The sequence below is a fragment of the Miscanthus floridulus genome, chromosome 3 (genome assembly GCF_019320115.1).
Source record: "Miscanthus floridulus cultivar M001 chromosome 3, ASM1932011v1, whole genome shotgun sequence".
In the NCBI taxonomy this organism is placed as follows: domain Eukaryota; kingdom Viridiplantae; phylum Streptophyta; class Magnoliopsida; order Poales; family Poaceae; genus Miscanthus; species Miscanthus floridulus.
This window is the reverse complement of record NC_089582.1, coordinates 45,824,794-45,842,864: the sequence shown is the minus strand read 5'-3', so window position 1 is coordinate 45,842,864 and position 18,071 is coordinate 45,824,794. Positions and strand designations below refer to the sequence as shown.

Sequence of the window (18,071 nt, the reverse complement as noted above, 5' to 3'; positions counted from 1 at the left end):
TGAGTCTTCACCTGCCTTTTTCTTCAGCAACACCAAGAAACTAGTATGTACTTCACTACTCTTTATATACACACATCACTCATCCCCTTCTATTTCATACATGTTAATATATTGTATCTTCCCTGCGCAGATTTCGGTAGATTAAAGTATTGATCAATCATGGCAGAGATGGTGAGTTCTGCCATTGTCGGAGAGACAGTGAATAGAATCATGTCAAGCATTACTGGCAAGGATGAAGAGAAGTCCAAGCAAAAAGAAAACATAGAAAGGTTGGAGATGGCACACATCAAGATGGAGGCTGTGCTCCAAGTATCCGACAGATGGCAGATCACTGAGGTCCAACACAATGGCCAATCCATGGCAGTTGTCTAGTGTATTTCCAGAGGAGGTTATCAACTTGCTTTTGAAGTGGCACATACCGTTGCCTGATCAGGGCACAAACAATAAAAGCTCAACTGTTGTACATGGACAAAGTAGTTCTCAGACTTCGGATGTTCGTACTCTGAAGCTAGGAGTTTTAGTCATACCCCATGAATCTCCAGGGGACATACAGCCTGCGAAGTACATCTAGATTGCTCTCTCCATAAAGACGATGCTGGACTTGTCCACCCTCATCATTGAGGATGTGACAGGCCGTCCGCGGGAGGTGGACGAGCGCATGGAGCAGGCCACAGCAACGACGGACCGCGGCAAGCAGCGACGGAGCCAGCGCACGTGCTACCGGGGCTTCAGCCCGGGCTACCGATCGAGGGAACGTGGAGCCCCTCCTCAGCCCCACCTTAATTTTTTTGCCTAATTATATGGATTAGGAAGGGCTAAAATCTTTTAGAAATGGAAAAATGGCTCTTTTAGTTATTGGGCCTTCATAGAGACAGAACATCACAACACAGGCCCAAATCCAATCGTGAAACAAACCCTATTGGGTACGGGGTACCATCGGCCGCTGCATCCCTTCCCTCCCGTCCCGACTCCTCCTCGCTTGACATTCTAGCGGCGGCGGCGGCTTCCTCTTCCTTCATCGCTGCATCTTCTGGCGGCTTCGCGCGGGGCGGGACGCAGGTGGCCACGGCGCTCGGCCCAGCGGCGCGGACGCACGGCGGCCAGGGCGCTCGCCGGCCTTGCCCCAGCGGCACGGGCGCGCTGCTGCTGGACAGCGGCGGGGAGCCGAGGAGGCCAGCCGCAGGCAAGGACGCGACTACGCAAGGTGGGCGGGCGGGCGCCGGCGGCCGCAGCGTGCAGCGCTACGAAGCTCTGGAGTTTGGAGGCAGGCAGGCGAGCATCAGCCAAGCAACAGAGCAGATAGGTGATTTTTTAAGGGTCATTTTTAACTGTAAAATTGAGTACGCAGTCCATGATGTGTGTTGAATGTTTGATTATGATATATTTCAATTTTTTAGATTTTCAGTATGTCGAAAAGAACTTTGATGAACTACTATTCAAGTGCAAGTGCAAGTGGCAGTGGCAGTGGCTCAACTCCACATACTAATGAGAGCACAAGTCAACCAAAGAAACTGAGGGAAGAGTTTAGTCATTCAAACCTAATTGCTGACCCTGCACAACGCAAACCAATTGATTCTTATGATCCAGCAATTAGAGACCAATTAAAGAGAGCATATGCTTTGAGTGGTCCAACCCAACCTCATGAATTTAAATTTCCTTCTAAATGGATGGTTGATCAATGGAGAACGTTTCAAAAGTCTTGGTTTGATGAATTTGATTGGCTAGAGTATAGTGAGTCCAAGGATGCTGCTTTTTGCTTATATTGCTATCTTTTCTTTAATTCAGGAAAGCCTAAAAAATTTGGGAGTTCTGTCTTTGCACATCAAGGTTATATAAATTGGAAGAATGCTAAGGATACTTTTCAGAAGCACAGTGCTTCCAAGAATCATACAGAGGCTAGACTAAAGTGTGATGATTTTATGAACCAAAGGACTAGTGTGGGTCGAAGAATAGTTGAGGTAAGCATGGAGGAAGAAAAGCGATATGAGATTCGTCTAACATCATCTTTAGATGTTGCAAGATTTCTTATATATCAAGGACAGCCTTTTCATGGAGATGATGAGAGTTGTACTTCCCTCAACAAGGGTATGTTCAGAGAGATGGTTGATTGGTATAAAGATAAGGTAAATATAGTCAATGATGCATATGAAAAATGTTCTAAAAATTGCCAGATGATATCTCCAGATATACAAAAGGATCTTGCAAAAGCTTGTGCAGAGGAAGTCACAGCTGTCAGTATGATTGAGATTCGAGGTAGAAAATTCTCAGTGCTTATTGATGAGTCCCGGGATGTATCAATAAAAGAGCAAATGGCAGTCATTCTAAGGTTAATACTCCACAATTGCAATTTTGGTCCGAGCTTATTTTGTGCATAGATTTTATTACAATTATTTCTACAATTATACTAACATATAAAAAAATGTATTGTGCAGGTTTGTGAATGATAAAGGGCAAGTGGTGGAGAGATTTCTTGGACTTCAGCATGTTCAGAGTTGTACAGCTATTGCATTGAAAGAAGCTTTGGTTGATATGCTTTCAAGTCACAATTTGTCTATCTCTATGCTTCGTGGGCAAGGGTATGATGGAGCTTCTAATATGAGAGGTAAATTTAATGGGGTGCAGAAATTGATTCGTGATGAAAATCCTGATGCTTTCTATGTGCATTGTTTTGCCCATCAATTACAATTAGTGGTTGTTGCCGTTTCCACTTCTAGTGCAGACATTGCAGATTTCTTTAACTATGTTCCTTTAATAGTCAGCAATGTGGGTGCATCTTGTATGAGAAAAGATGCCTTGCTTGCAAAGCATCAGGATGTGTTGCTAGAAAAGATTGAGAAGGGTGAGATTATGACTGGAAAAGGTTTAAATCAAGAAAGTAGCCTAGCTAGGCCAGGAGATACAAGATGGGGTTCACATCTTAAAACTTTGCTTCGCATTTTGGTGATGTGGGAGGCTATCATAGATGTGCTTGAGATAGTGAAAAAAGATTCTATTAAACCAAGAAATAATGGTGGAGCTTTAGGTTTAATTGAAAAAATGGAGAGCTTTGATTTTGTGTTCATCCTGCATTTGATGATACAATTGTTGAGCATGACAGATATTTTGTCACAAGCTTTGCAAAGGAAGGATCAAGACATAGTTGAAGCAATGCATTTGATCTCAGATGTGAAAGATAGCTTGCAGGATATGAGGGAAAATGGATGGGAGCCATTACTCAAAAGAGTGATAACATTCTATGAGAAGAATGAGATTGAAGTGCCAGATATGGATAAGGAAATAAATGTTAGAGGGACACCTAGAAGAAGGAAGCAAAAGGTAACAAATATGCATTACTATCATGTTGAGCTTTTTCTGGTCGCCATTGATGCCCTCTTGACTGAGATGAATCATCGGTTCAGTGAAACTAGTTCAGAATTATTAGTATGCATGGCTGCTTTTAACCCAAGGGACTCCTCTAATTTTGATGTGAAGAAACTTGTGAGGCTTGCTAAAATTTATGCCGATGATTTTGATATTGATGAACTTGCTGTTTTGCCAAATCATCTTACACAATTTGTCAACCGTGCTAGAAGAACTCCAGACTTTCTTGGATGCACTGAGCTTGGAAAAGTTGCTGAAATTATGGTCAAGACTAAAATGCACACATCTTATAAATTGGTTTATCGTCTCATTGAGCTAATCTTGATACTACCAGTGGCAACAGCTTTAGTTGAGAGGATATTTTCAGCCTTGAACATTATAAAGACAGATTTGCGCAATAAAATGGGTGATGAATGGCTCAATGATTTAATGATATGTTATACTGAGAAGGAGATATTTAGAAAGATTGATAATGAAAAGATCAAAAAGCGGTTTCAAGAGATGAAAAAGCAACGTATGTTATTGCCTAAAAAGTAGTGGTATGCTCTATTCTCTTCTAAATTTATAATTTGGAGGTCTATATATCAATATATGTATGACTAATCGATTATGTCTATTTTGTGTAGGTTGCTACTTCGGAGGAATAATGTGGGGGGGGGGGGGATTTATTAGTTTCACAATTGGTCCTTTCGGTGTGAATGAACTTCATCTTTATTTTTCATGCTGTATTTTGTGAATTTCGTCGTTGGTCAATGTTTTCAATATAATATTAATTCAAGCTATTATATATATGTCTATTGTGTGGGGCCATAGTAGAGATAAATCGCCGTAGACTTTTGTTTTGCCCGACCTAAATTTTTTCCTGGCTTCGTCGCTGGCGGCAAGCTACTGCTGACAGAGGAGTGAGCTGCCCGGATGAAGGAGAAGAAGTCCGGGAAAGCCTCCTCCAGCCGTGGTGGCGATGGCAAGCGCCGCGGCAAGACTTCTTCGGAGAAGAAGAAGAAGAAGAAGAAGGTCGACCCCAACACCTGCCGACGCTACGGGAAGACGGGCCATTGAGCAAAGGAGTGCCCAAATCACAAGCAGGAGAAGAAGCCTGAGGCTCATCTGGCGCAGGCTGATGATGATGATGAAGCCACTCTCCTGATGGCGACATTTTGTGCACTGCACAACGTTGAGGCCAAGGAGAAGGGAGAGATGATGGCGGTGGAAGGGCCTAGGAAGGCTCTGAAGGCTGTCAACCTCGACGAACCACGCGCCTAAGTCCACCTTGGACGTGTGGGCGGCGAGCAGGAGCAGCGGTGGTACCTAGACTCTAGCACCAGCAACCACATGACGGGCTCCATGACAGCCTTCTCCGAGCTCGACGGCGACATGGCCGGCACGGTGAAGTTCAGTGACGACTCAAGGGTGGCGATTCGAGGGCGCGACACCATCATCTTCAGGTGCCAGAACAGTGAGCACCACATGCTAATGGATGTATATTACATCCCGCAGCTGCGTTCAAGCATGATCAGCATTGGCCAGCTGGATGAGCGTGGCAGCGAGGTACTGATCAAGGACGGCATTCTCAGGATCAGGGACCGGGAGCAGCGGCTTCTTGCCAAGGTGAAGAGGTGCCGGAACCAGTTGTACCTGCTCGACCTGAAGGTGGAGCAGCCCATCTGCTTGGCTGCACGGCACACAAAGGAGCCGTGGCTGTGGCATGGCCGGTATGGACATCTCAGCTTCGACACTCTTGGTCTGCTGGAGAAGATGGTGACTGGGCTGCCTCACATAGAGCACGTAGGCGAGTTGTGTGACAGCTGCCTGATCGGGAAGCAAAGAAGGCTGTTGTTCCTGAAGACAGTGAGGTACCGCACGGCAGAGGCACTCGAGCTGGTCCATGGTGACCTCTGTGGGCCGATCACGTCGGCGACGCCCGACGGGCGCTAGTACTTCATCTTGCTGGTGGATGACTGTAGCCAGTACATGTGGCTGTAGCTTCTGACCAGCAAAACTAATGCGGCGGAAGCAGTCAAGAAGTTCAAGGCGCTCGTGGAGGCGGAGATCGGCAAGAAGCTACGCGTGCTGCGGACTAATCACGGCGGCGAATTCACTTCGGTGGAGTTCGCTGCGTACTGTGTGGATCAGGGTGTGGTGTGACACCACACCGTGCTGTACTCGCCACAGCAGAATGGTGTGGTGGAGCAGTGGAACCAGACGGTGTTCGGCATGGCTCGATCCATAATGAAGGCCAAGAGCATGCTGGCAAAGTTCTAGGGAGAGGCGGTGACCACGGTGGTGTTCATCGTCAACCGTGCACCCACCAAGGCCCTGAAGGGCAAGACGTCGTTCAAGGCTTGGCATGGACATAGGCCGAATGTGTCCTTCCTCAGGACATTTGGTTGCGTCGGCCATGTGAAGAACACCAAGCCTCACCTTGGCAAGCTGGAAGACAGGAGCACGCTGATGGTGCTCTTGGTCTACGAGGAGGGCACCAAGCCGTATCGGCTCTTTGATCCCAAGAGAGGCAAGGTGGTGATCTCTAGGGATGTGGTGTTCGATGAGAAGGCAGCCTAGGACTGGGATAGTCCGGGCATGGGGGAAGCTGGTGGCTTCACCAGCACCTTCGTCATCGAGCACTTGGTCATCCACGGTGGTAGAGACACTGGAAAGGAGGTGCCGACCACTCCAGCAATAGAGCCGAGCACTCCTGGGGTAGTGCCGAGTACTCTAGGAGGGGTGCCGAGCACTTTAGCAACAGTGCCTAGCGCTCCAGCAGTGGAGCCGACCACTCTAGGAGTGGTGCCGACCACTCCAGCAGTGGATCCGACCACTCCGGCAGTAGTGCTGAGCGGTCCAGCAGCGATGCCGACCACTCCGGCAGAACAGGGAGGCTAGGGACCACCGATCGAGTTCACCTCTCCTCCAAGCGACATCAGTGAGTTTGTGGATGCCTTCTACGATGATGAGGAGGTGCGGTTCCACAAGCTGGACAACATCATCGGAAATATAGGGGCCATAGGCCTAGCGAGTCGGCAGCTCGACAATCCAGAGCTACTCCTTGTTAGTGCCGAGGAGCCACCAACGTTTGCAATGGCTGAATGCGACACTAATTGGCCACGGGCGATGTTGGAAGAGATGGAGGCCATCAAGGACAATGGCACATGGGAGCTGGTAGATCCACTAGTGGGCTGTAGGCCGATCGGCTTGAAGTGGGTCTACAAGGTGAAGCGGAACAAGCGCGGTGCCATTGTCAAGTACAAGGATCAGCTTGTCGCCCGCGGCTTCGTGCAGCGTGAGGGCATCGACTTCGAGGAAGTCTTTGCTCCTATGGCGCGAATGGAGTCCGTTCACTTGCTGTTGGCCATGGCAGCAGTGAAGGATTCGCCCGTCCACCACCTCGATGTCAAGTCTGCATTCCTCAATGGTGAGTTCGCGGAGACGGTCTTCGTCAAGCAAGCTCCAGGCTTCGCCGTCAAGGGCGCTGAGCACAAGGTGCTCAAGCTACGCAAGGCGCTCTACGGGCTGCGGCAGGCCCCTCGGGTGTGGAACGCCAAGCTCGACGCCACCTTGGGCGAGCTTGGGTTCACTCGCTGTGCTACAGAGCACGCGCTCTACACGCGGCGACGGGGGAAGGAGGATCTCATCGTCAACATGTACGTGGATGACTTAATCGTCACTAGAGCGCGAGTAGAGGATATCGATGGTTTCAAGCGTGAGATGGCGACTCATTTCAAGATGAGCGATCTCGGCGTGCTCTCCTACTACCTTGGCATCAAGGTGAAGCAAGGGAAGCAGAGTATCTCCCTAGGTCAGCGCGCCTACGCGGAGAAGCTGCTGGAGCGCGGCGGCATGGCAGAGTGCAAGCCATGCACAACTCTAATGGAGGAGCGGCTGAAGCTATCCAAGCACAGCATGGCGGCGAAGCGGGACGCGACACGCTACCGGAGCATCGTCGGCGGGTTGCTCTACCTCACTCATACCCAACCGGACATTGCGTTCGCGGTTGGGTACGTCAGCCGTTTCATGGAGGACCCGCGTGAAGATCACTGGTCGATAGTGAAAAGGTTGCTGCGCTACATCAAGGGGATGCTCGATCAAGCGATCATCTTTCCCAAGAGTGGTGGCAAGGGTGGGTTGCGGCTCACGGTCTTCAGTGAGGCACCTCCCAAGGCAAAGGAAGGTGAGCCGGAGCTCACTGTCTTCAGCGATGCGGATATGGCGGGCGACATTGATGGGCGACGGAGCACCTCTGGCATGCTCGTCTTCTTTGGAGCGCCCCCCCATTGCTTGGCAGTCGCTGAAGCAAAAGATCGTGGCGTTGTCGACGTGTGAGGCGGAGTACATCGCAGCGGCCACGGCGGCGTGCCAGGCTGTCTGGCTGCGCCGGCTACTGGGCGTGCTGACCGGCAAGGAAGCTCACCCACCAGCTCTGATGGTAGACAACCAGCCCGCCCTCGCCCTCGCCAAGAACCCTGTCCTCCACGACCGGAGCAAGCACATCGACATCAAGTTCTACTTCCTCCGGGACTGCATCGATGGAGGGTAGATCGTCATCGAGTTTGTCGAGATCGGCAGACAGCTCACTGACATCCTCACCATGTCACTCAGACGCCTACGGTTCATGGAGCTGAGGAAGATGATTGGCATGGATGAGGTCAAGGCATCAGGTTAGCAGCAGGATTAGGGAAAGAATTGTTAGACATAATCTGCTGCTCCTATCTCTCTTGACTGGTCGGCACAGCTATCCTCTCCTGGTTCAGGAGATGGAACTGGTCGGCTCGGCTGACCACTCACTACTGCCAGCATGGCTTACTTTCAGCCTTGTAGTGTAGAGATGGTTGAGCTAAGCTTTGTATCTTAGGAGTAGGTAGTTGGTGTACCCTTGTACTTTAGGAGTAGATAGTTGGTGTACTCTTGTACTCTGGTAGTAGGTAGTTAGTGTACTCATCATCAACTATGTACCTGGTAGAGGTACAGTTAGAGTTGTATATATTCTATCCAAATGCAATACAGCAAATCAGTTCAGTTTGCTACATCCAGCAGCAGAGCTTTCAGCCAGCGCTGGGCTTGTGCTGTGTGTGTGAGCTGTTCTCAATATTTTCTTCTACCTCTAGTCATAGTGAGTGAGTGTGCTGGTAAGCTTACTGCTTACCTGTGCAGGGCAGTCGAGGGACCAACAATACACACCAATGCACACCTACGGGACTTGGGTGAGGAATTACTGCCCAAGGCCATAGAGTACCTACATCAGAATTCTGAATCCGAGACATACCAAATGTCTTTGAAGTCTAGACATGGTACTGCTCACATTTGCTCGGAGAAGTCGAGCGTAAAAATTCAAACAGCCGTTATGGTTCAACACGAAGCCACTAGACATGCACAGAACAGAATGGCAACTCTACAGCAAGACATAGAACATTGGAAGCAGGTGTCTCAGGACCTGCTAAGTTGTGGGTTGTGCATTCATCTGACAAGCTACAACGCGCAGTCGTGGCCACAACGACACTGGCTTAGAAGTTGGGTACATGTATTCATGTAAGTTTCAGAAAATGCTATCTAAGATTCAAAGGTGTGTAGAAATTAATGTATTCGGGCAGGTGTATCGAGCCAGAGTAAGACATTGCATTCTTCTAATTCTATTAAACCACGATCTTTATGGTGGAACATGATAAACATATAGTTTGCTGTGTGATACTTGTAAGACAGTCTTGTAGAATGTAATAATACATAGTATAGTAAAACATTGTTAGATATTGTTAGATATTATGGGCTTGGCCCATTTATTTAATATCTCTATTAAACTCTATGGTCCGTACATGTACATTAATGGTTTTGTACCATATGGGAATTTAATCGAGAGACGACTCTACTTAAATACTTGATCATTGATCGATCTATTTGAGAAGTAAAAGTGGGTCACCTGGATGCCACACGCGCGCGCGCGCGCCGCCGCCGCCGCCGCCCGGCCCGGCCCGAGCCCGTGGGCGGTGGCGAGGCGAGGCGAGGCGAGGCGAGCGAGCGGACAGGCGGGCGAGGCCTTTATTTTTGAAACTGACGAATTGATTGGAATTGATTGGAGGAGTTTCTGGTAACTCCCGTGACTCCTGGCTCTCCGTCTCCGTCTCTTCCACCGCAGAAGGGAGGTGTGACCCCTCGGTGCCGTCGGCTTCTCGTCTTCTGGCCTCTGCCTATAAAACAAATCCTCCCCTCTCGGTTAAGCTCTCTTGGCGAAGTACACCACTCTCCAGCAGCGCAAGTTCTTCCCGTTCCACCTCCGGCGAGCACCAGAGATGGAAGAGTAGGCCTCCGAAACGCGTCTCCGTCGTGGGCTTCACCTGCTCGGGTGAAGACGGGCGATTACGTTTTTGGGGAGTGTCAGTGGTGACACGACTACTCGCTGGTGAACCAGTAGCGGTGCTTCTTCACGGCGTCCTTGTCTGCACTGCATCGAGCGGGACGACTACAACAACAAAGCACCACCATGGCCTTTCCTGGTGCGAGCGGCTCCGCCGCAGGGTATAATCTTCTTCACCCTCTTCTGAGTTTCATTATCAATATCATGATGTTTCTAGGCAATACTGCTTTTATATTCAACATGTTCTGTTTGGATGATTATGCTGGTTTTCTGGTTCCTTTTATTTTTGTGATCATCATGGTCTTGATATTTGAGAACACATTTTTAATATTTATGATCATGTCTGTGATGCTTCAGCTATGTAAAACAATGTTTCACATATGTTTCGGCTCTATAATTTGTCTTATCATCATGTTAACTTTTGTCATGAACTGTTTCTGTCTTTTCATTCATGACTTCACTCTCTTTTTTATTGCGTTATTTTTATGGATTAAAATAAATATGAAAATGCCTTATTTGTCAACAATCCAAAAACGTAATTTCAGGCCATTTTCATCTGTTGGCTTTGCGGGCATGCTAAAGCCTACGCCGTTTGAGGGCACTCACTACAAGAGGTGGCGTGAGAAAGCCCTTCTGTGGTTGTCGGGCATGCGCTGTGGTCATGTGCTCAATGAGCAGCCTGCTACTGTGAGATCCGATGAGGATGAGCAGGCTTGGGGACATGCTGAGACCATGTGCAAGGCTGCACTGTTGAGCATCATCAATGATTCTCTGGTTGATGCCTACATACCACTCCCGACTGGCAGAGCTGTGTGGGAAGCCCTTGAGGCCCGGTACGGTCTTTCCGACGCCGGTTCTGAGCTGTACATCATGGAGCAGTTCCATGACTACAAGATGGTGGATAACCGTCCTGTAGTCGAACAGGCTCATGAGATACAGGGACTGGTGAAGGAATTGGAGCTGTACGGCTGTCCTCTCCCTGACAGGTTCGTGGCAGGTTGCATTATTGCTAAGCTGCCACCTTCCTGGACTGATTTTGCTACTACCTTGAAACACAAGAGGCAGCAGTTTAGCATTGCTGAACTTGTTGGCACTCTTGATGTTGAGGACAAGGCAAGAGCAAAGGATGTTAAGGGAAAGAGCAAGGGTGGGAATGGTGAGGCGACTACTAGTGCACATGTGGTGCAAAAGTTTCGTCCTAAGCCACAAAAGAAGAAGCCCCAGCAGGAGCTTAAGCAGAAATCCACTACCTTCTTCAAGAAAGGTAATATTAAGAAGATGGGATTAGACAAGGCAAAGATGAACTGCTTCACTTGTGGGAACACTGGGCACTTTTCTAGAGAGTGTCCTGAGGCTAAGTGGAAGCCCCCACCAAAGGCAAAGACAGTCAACACCATTGAGACTGATGCAGACGCTGCTGGGTATGGTAATTTATCTGCATTTACAGTTTGTTCCTCACCTGATTGGTGGGTTGATACAGGTGCAAATATACATGTGTGTGCTGATAAGTCCTTGTTTTCTTTTTACCAGGTCGGGAGGAGTGGAGCCTTGCTGATGGGGAATGGCGCGCGTGCTGGTGTTCATGGTGTTGGTACGGTGGATCTGAAGCTTACTTCGGGGAAGACCGTGCAACTCAAGAACGTGCATCATGTCCCCTCAATAAGGAAAAATCTTATTAGTGGCTCTCTGCTATGTCGAGACGGTTTTAAACTTGTGTTTGAGTCGAATAAATGTGTTATGTCAAAGTATGGAACCTTTGTTGGAAAAGGCTATGAGAGCGGAGGCTTGTTCCGCTTGTCTTTGGTTGATACTTTACCTCTTGCAGTGAATAATGTCGTTAATAACGTTAATGTTGAGATGAATGTTTGGCATTCTCGATTATGTCATGTTAATCTTGGTTGCATGTCCCGCTTAGCTGGTTTGAATTTAATTCCTAAATTTGACGTTGCCAAAAGCTCCAAATGTCATACATGTGTTGAGGCAAAACAACCTCGCAAGCCTCACAAGGCAGCTGTGGCGAGAGAGTTGGCACCACTTGATCTCATCCATTCCGATATTTGTGAAATGAACGGAATTTTGACAAAAGGTGGTAAGAGATACTTCATAACGTTCATAGATGATTGCACTCGATATTGCTATGTGTACCTAATTAAAACAAAAGATGAGGCATTACATTATTTTAAAACCTTTAAAGCTGAGGCTGAGAATCAACTTGAAAAGCATATCAAACGGTTGCGGTCCGATCGCGGGGGAGAATATTTCTCTAATGAATTTTCTGAGTTTTGCGCGGTGCACGGTATAATTCATGAGAGGACACCTCCATACTCACCACAATCCAATGGGATTGCTGAGAGAAAGAACCGCACTCTAACTGACTTGGTGAATGCCATGTTGGAGACAGCTGGTTTATCTAAGGAATGGTGGGGTGAGGCAATTTTAACTGCGAATCATGTCCTAAATAGAGTGCCCACAAAGAACAAAGAAATCACTCCATTTGAGGAATGGGAGAAAAAGAGGTTAAATATTTCTTATCTTCGCGTTTGGGGTTGTTTGGCCAAAGTGAACGTGCCAATAAACAAAAAGCAAAAGCTTGGACCAAAAACTGTAGATTGTGTTTTTCTAGGCTATGCCATTCATAGTGTGGGCTATCGGTTTTTAATAATAAATTCTAGTGCTCCTGATATGGCTGTTGGAACGGTCATGGAGTCTAAAGATGCCACGTTCTTTGAGAATGAATTTTTAATGAAAATAGGTGCATCTAGCATGTCTAGTCATGATCCTGTTCCTGAATTTCATGAATCGAATATACACGCTGATGATAACACCCATGAGCTTGAGCAAAATCCTGAGGAGGATGATAATACTGTCACTCGAAGGAGTAAGAGGCAAAGAGTTGCAAAATCCTTTGGAGAAGACTTTATTATATATCTCGTGGATGACACTCCCACAACAGTTTCTGAGGCATACTCCTCTCCTGATTCTGACATGTGGAAGGAGGCAGTGCAAAGTGAGATGGACTCCATTATGTCCAATGGGACGTGGGAAGTGGTTGACCGTCCATTTGGTTGCAAACCTGTGGGCTGCAAATGGGTGTTTAAAAAGAAGCTGAGGCCTGATGGTACAATTGAGAAGTACAAAGCTAGGCTTGTTGCTAAGGGTTATACACAGAAGGAAGGTGAAGATTACTTTGATACTTACTCACCTGTTGCTCGATTGACGACCATTCGTGTGTTGCTATCCCTGGCTGCCTCACATGGTCTTTTTATTCATCAGATGGATGTTAAGACAGCCTTCCTAAATGGAGAGCTTGAGGAAGAGATCTACATGGATCAGCCTGATGGGTTTATTGCAAATGGTCAAGAGGGTAAAGTCTGTAAGTTATTGAAGTCCCTGTACGGCCTAAAGCAAGCCCCCAAGCAGTGGCATGAGAAGTTTGATAAAACTTTAACATCAGCCGGCTTTGTTGTGAATGAAGCTGATAAATGTGTATATTATCGGTTTGGTGGTGGTGATGGTGTGATACTATGCCTATATGTGGATGATATATTAATATTTGGCAACAATCTAAATGTGATTAAAGAAGTAAAAGATTTTTTGTCGAGTAACTTTGAGATGAAAGACTTGGGAGAGGCTGATGTTATTCTCAACATTAAGCTTTCAAGGGAGGAAGGAAATGGTGGGGTAACTCTTATGCAGTCTCACTATGTGGAAAAGGTCTTGAACCGATTTGGGTACAATGAGTGTACGCCTGCTCCTACTCCGTACGATCCAAGTATTCATTTGAGGAAGAATCACAGAATTGCAAGAGACCAATTGAGATATTCACAGATAATTGGTTCTCTTATGTACCTAGCTAGCGCAACCAGGCCTGATATCTCGTTCGCTGTAAGCAAACTGAGCCGGTTTGTGTCAAATCCGGGAGATACTCACTGGAATGCTCTTGAGAGAGTGCTGCGCTATTTGAAAGGGACAATGAGTTACAGCATTCACTTTTCCGGGTATCCGAGGGTACTAGAGGGTTATTGTGATGCTAATTGGATTTCTGATGCGGATCAGCTATATGCCACGAGTGGATACGTGTTTCTACTTGGAGGTGGTGCTGTTTCTTGGAAGTCTTGCAAGCAGACTATCTTAACGAAGTCTACAATGGAAGCAGAACTGACCGCATTGGATACCGCTAGTGCTGAGGCAGAGTGGCTCCGTGATCTCCTGATGGATTTGCCGATTGTTGAGAAACCAATCCCGGCAATTTCCATGAACTGTGATAATCAAACTGTGATCACTAAGGTAAACAGTTCTAAGGATAACATGAAGTCCACAAAGCATGTGAAGAGACGTTTGAAGACTGTCAGAAAACTGAGAAACTCCGGAGTAATTGCATTGGACTATGTCCATACATCAAATAATCTGGCAGATCAATTCACTAAGGGTCTGTCACGCAATGTGATAGAAGGTGCGTCGAGGGAACTGGGTTTGAGACCCACATAGAGCCATCAACAGTGGTAACCTATCCTATGTGATCGGAGATCCCGTGAATTAGGATGGCGAAACAAGCTGTTGATTGACTGAGGGAGAGACCCCTTAGATTATAGCTCAGTTCGTTGGAGATGCACCGTCTCTTCAATACTGTTAGGCAGGATGATTAAATTCTTAATGTGATCCGAGCGGCTTGGTATAGCGGGGATGTTGTCCTACAGAACATCCTATAAGGAACACACCTATATGAGCTCGATTGCTAGTCACAATCTATGAGATGTGGGTAATCTCTAGATGCTCATGAAAAGGCCTCGAAGTGTGACTTATATGCTTCAAAACAGAGGGAAGGCACTTGGCAGCCTAGTATCAGTTAAGAGGTTATGTGAAACTCATCTCGCACAAAACTGTCAATTCAAGGTTCTGTCCATTGTTCAGTTGTGGATGAGTGTAGCTAGCTTTCTAGATGGATGTTCAACTTAACAGTCTCCATCGAAACACTGGTATATAAAAGGAATGTGGTTCTGAGAATTTCAAACTGCGTACCCTAGAGTTTGGTGGGGATTGTTAGATATTGTTAGATATTATGGGCTTGGCCCATTTATTTAATATCTCTATTAAACTCTATGGTCCGTACATGTACATTAATGGTTTTGTACCATATGGGAATTTAATCGAGAGACGACTCTACTTAAATACTTGATCATTGATCGATCTATTTGAGAAGTAAAAGTGGGTCACCTGGATGCCACACGCGCGCGCGCGCCGCCGCCGCCGCCGCCCGGCCCGAGCCCGTGCCCGTGGGCGGTGGCGTGGCGTGGCGTGGCGTGGCGTGGCGAGGCGAGGCAGGCAGGCAGGCGGGCGGCGGCGAGCGAGCGGACGGGCGGGCGAGGCCTTTATTTTTGAAACTGACGAATTGATTGGAATTGATTGGAGGAGTTTCTGGTAACTCCCGTGACTCCTGGCTCTCCGTCTCCGTCTCTTCCACCGCAGAAGGGAGGTGTGACCCCTCGGTGCCGTCGGCTTCTCGTCTTCTGGCCTCTGCCTATAAAACAAATCCTCCCCTCTCGTTAAGCTCTCTTGGCGAAGTACACCACTCTCCAGCAGCGCAAGTTCTTCCCGTTCCACCTCCGGCGAGCACCAGAGATGGAAGAGTAGGCCTCCGAAACGCGTCTCCGTCGTGGGCTTCACCTGCTCGGGTGAAGACGGGCGATTACGTTTTTGGGGAGTGTCAGTGGTGACACGACTACTTGCTGGTGAACCAGTAGCGGTGCTTCTTCACGGCGTCCTTGTCTGCACTGCATCGAGCGGGACGACTACAACAACAAAGCACCACCATGGCCTTTCCTGGTGCGAGCGGCTCCGCCGCAGGGTATAATCTTCTTCACCCTCTTCTGAGTTTCATTATCAATATCATGATGTTTCTAGGCAATACTGCTTTCATATTCAACATGTTCTGTTTGGATGATTATGCTGGTTTTCTGGTTCCTTTTATTTTTGTGATCATCATGGTCTTGATATTTGAGAACACATTTTTAATATTTATGATCATGTTTGTGATGCTTCAGCTATGTAAAATAATGTTTCACATATGTTTCGGCTCTATAATTTATCTTATCATCATGTTAACTTTTGTCATGAACTGTTTCTGTCTTTTCATTCATGACTTCACTCTCTTTTTTATTGCGTTATTTTTATGGATTAAAATAAATATGAAAATGCCTTATTTGTCAACAAACATAACCCGTCTCAAAAATAAAAAAGACAAAACATAACCCCACATCAATCTCAAACTGATGAAACGTGACGGGACGTGAGGCTTGCATGGAGGCCTGGAGGGATTATGACACTGGAGCGGTTGTTCTTATAGAGGAAGGTACCTCTTCCATTTCAAATCGTAAATCATTTTAGGTTTATCGGAGGTCAAACTTCTCTAGTTTTAATCAAATTTATAGAAAAAATTATAAATATTTGCAACATCAAACAAGGTTTATGCGATACACCGTGGAATATATTTTGATAGTGTATTTTTCTGACATACTACATATTAACACTACCAAAAAAAAGTGATTTTCACATGTGGTTGTTTTTTAATTATAGATGTGGACTGCCATGGAATATATTTTGATAGTGTATTTTTCTGACATACTATATGTTAACACTACCAAAAAAAAGTGATTTTCACATGTGGTTGTTTTTTAATTATAGATGTGGACCGCCTGACTGTCTGTCAAATAGTCTCTGTTAACGGGCCAGTTATAAAGACAGTAGGATGAACCGCATCTATAATTCAATTAACAGACACAAACACCTAGGATTTGAACCTGTGAGTTCATGCCTTGCACGTCACTTCCCTGCTACGCTACACACTCATTTATGACAAGAAATATGAAGTTATCCTTTTTTAGAATCTTGTATTTAATATTTTAGCTCCCAAACAATTTCAAATGGAAAACATTTCAGTTATAAAGTTTTAAATCTTTTCGAGTACAATAATTTTGGTATGGGGCTTGACTCCATCTGGGATAGTATAAAATTTTTGAAAAGAGTAAAGTTCATGGCCGGTCCTCAAGCCGCCCCGAACTCAGGAAGTGTGTCGTTTTGGTCCTTAAATTTTGTTTGGGTCTCAGGATTTGTCTAAACGGATTTGTTTGGGTCTCAGGATTTGTCTAAACGGATTTGGCCCCACATGTCAGCTCTATCTCTCATCTCTCACCTCTCTCACGGCCATGGTCATCTCGCCGGTGCGCCGCTGTTCACCATGGGAAGCCGCCACATCGAGCTCGTCACCAGCGAGCCCGCGTGGCCCTGCGCTGCTCCCCGTGCCGGCACAGTCGCGCCGGGGAAGCCGCAGCACCAGAGCTCAGCATTGGCGAGACCACAAAGGCGAGCGCGTGGGCCACTACCATGCCGGGCAGGCGAGCGCGCGGGACACGGGCTGCACCGTCGCTTCGGAGAAGTGAGAGAGCGCGCGAGACCGCGAAGGCGAGCGCGTGCGCCGCCGCCGCTACACGCCGGGCAGGCGAGCGCGTGGGTCGCGGGCTGCGCCGTCGCGTCGAGGGAAGCGAGAGAGCGCGCGAGACCGCGAAGGCACGCGTGTGCGCCGCCGCCGCTACCACACCAGGCAAGGCGAGCGCGCGGGCCGTGGGCTGCACCGTCGCGTCTGGGGAAGCGAGAGCGCGTGCGGGCCACGGGCCACGCTGCCGCGCCAGGGGCAGGCAAGCGCGTGAGCCGCTGCCAAGCCTGGCCGCGCCACTACTCCTTGCTCCCCTTGCCGCCGCCGGACCGCAGCGCACTGCGTGGCCACCAGCGCCAGCTTCCTGGGTGTCCTTCGCCGCCGCACTCCGCGTGTCTGACCGGAGCGTTGTCTCGCAGAACTCTTTGGTGAGCGCTGTCAGCCTGAGCCCGCGGTAGTGGTACGCCTCATGGCTCTTCGCCTTCTCGCACGCGGTCGCCACCATGTCGTCGTTGTTATGGCAGACAGCGGCGCCATCGTTGGTGGTGATGACGCGCCCAGAAGGTGATGATGAGCTCGCGCGGCCAAGCGAGGGCGATGCGCGCGCGCCCAAGCGGCGGTGCCACGCAGACTGGATGAGAGGAAGAAGACGGTTTTTTTCTCAAAACAACCCCTCATAAAGTTTTTTCAAGGCTGAGGACAGGGTCCACCCTGGAGCAGAGACGCACAACACGCTTAGTGAACAGTAGTCCGTCTAGGCTATCTAGACTACGACACCCAAAATATAAGACCCATTTGTCCTTTGAGTAGCATTACAGGCAAAAGGTTCAATACATATTCGGCATCCTCTCCAACAAGACCCAAAAGAGAATCATTTCTTTAAATGGATTTCCAGGAGACAGGATGCCCACACCATAACAAAACATACCTTTGCCGACA

General features: G+C 47.9%; 1 protein-coding gene across 1 annotated transcript; it reads left to right on the top strand.

Annotated features, from left to right (window-relative positions):
- Positions 1-592: 592 nt before the first annotated feature.
- Positions 593-3,897, top strand: LOC136543657 (uncharacterized). The gene is made up of 5 exons (XM_066536043.1): positions 593-714; positions 870-1,303; positions 1,786-2,123; positions 2,172-2,326; positions 2,433-3,897. Exons 1-5 carry the CDS (start codon positions 593-595, stop codon positions 3,895-3,897), a joined length of 2,514 nt encoding a protein of 837 aa, XP_066392140.1.
- Positions 3,898-18,071: the final 14,174 nt, after the last annotated feature.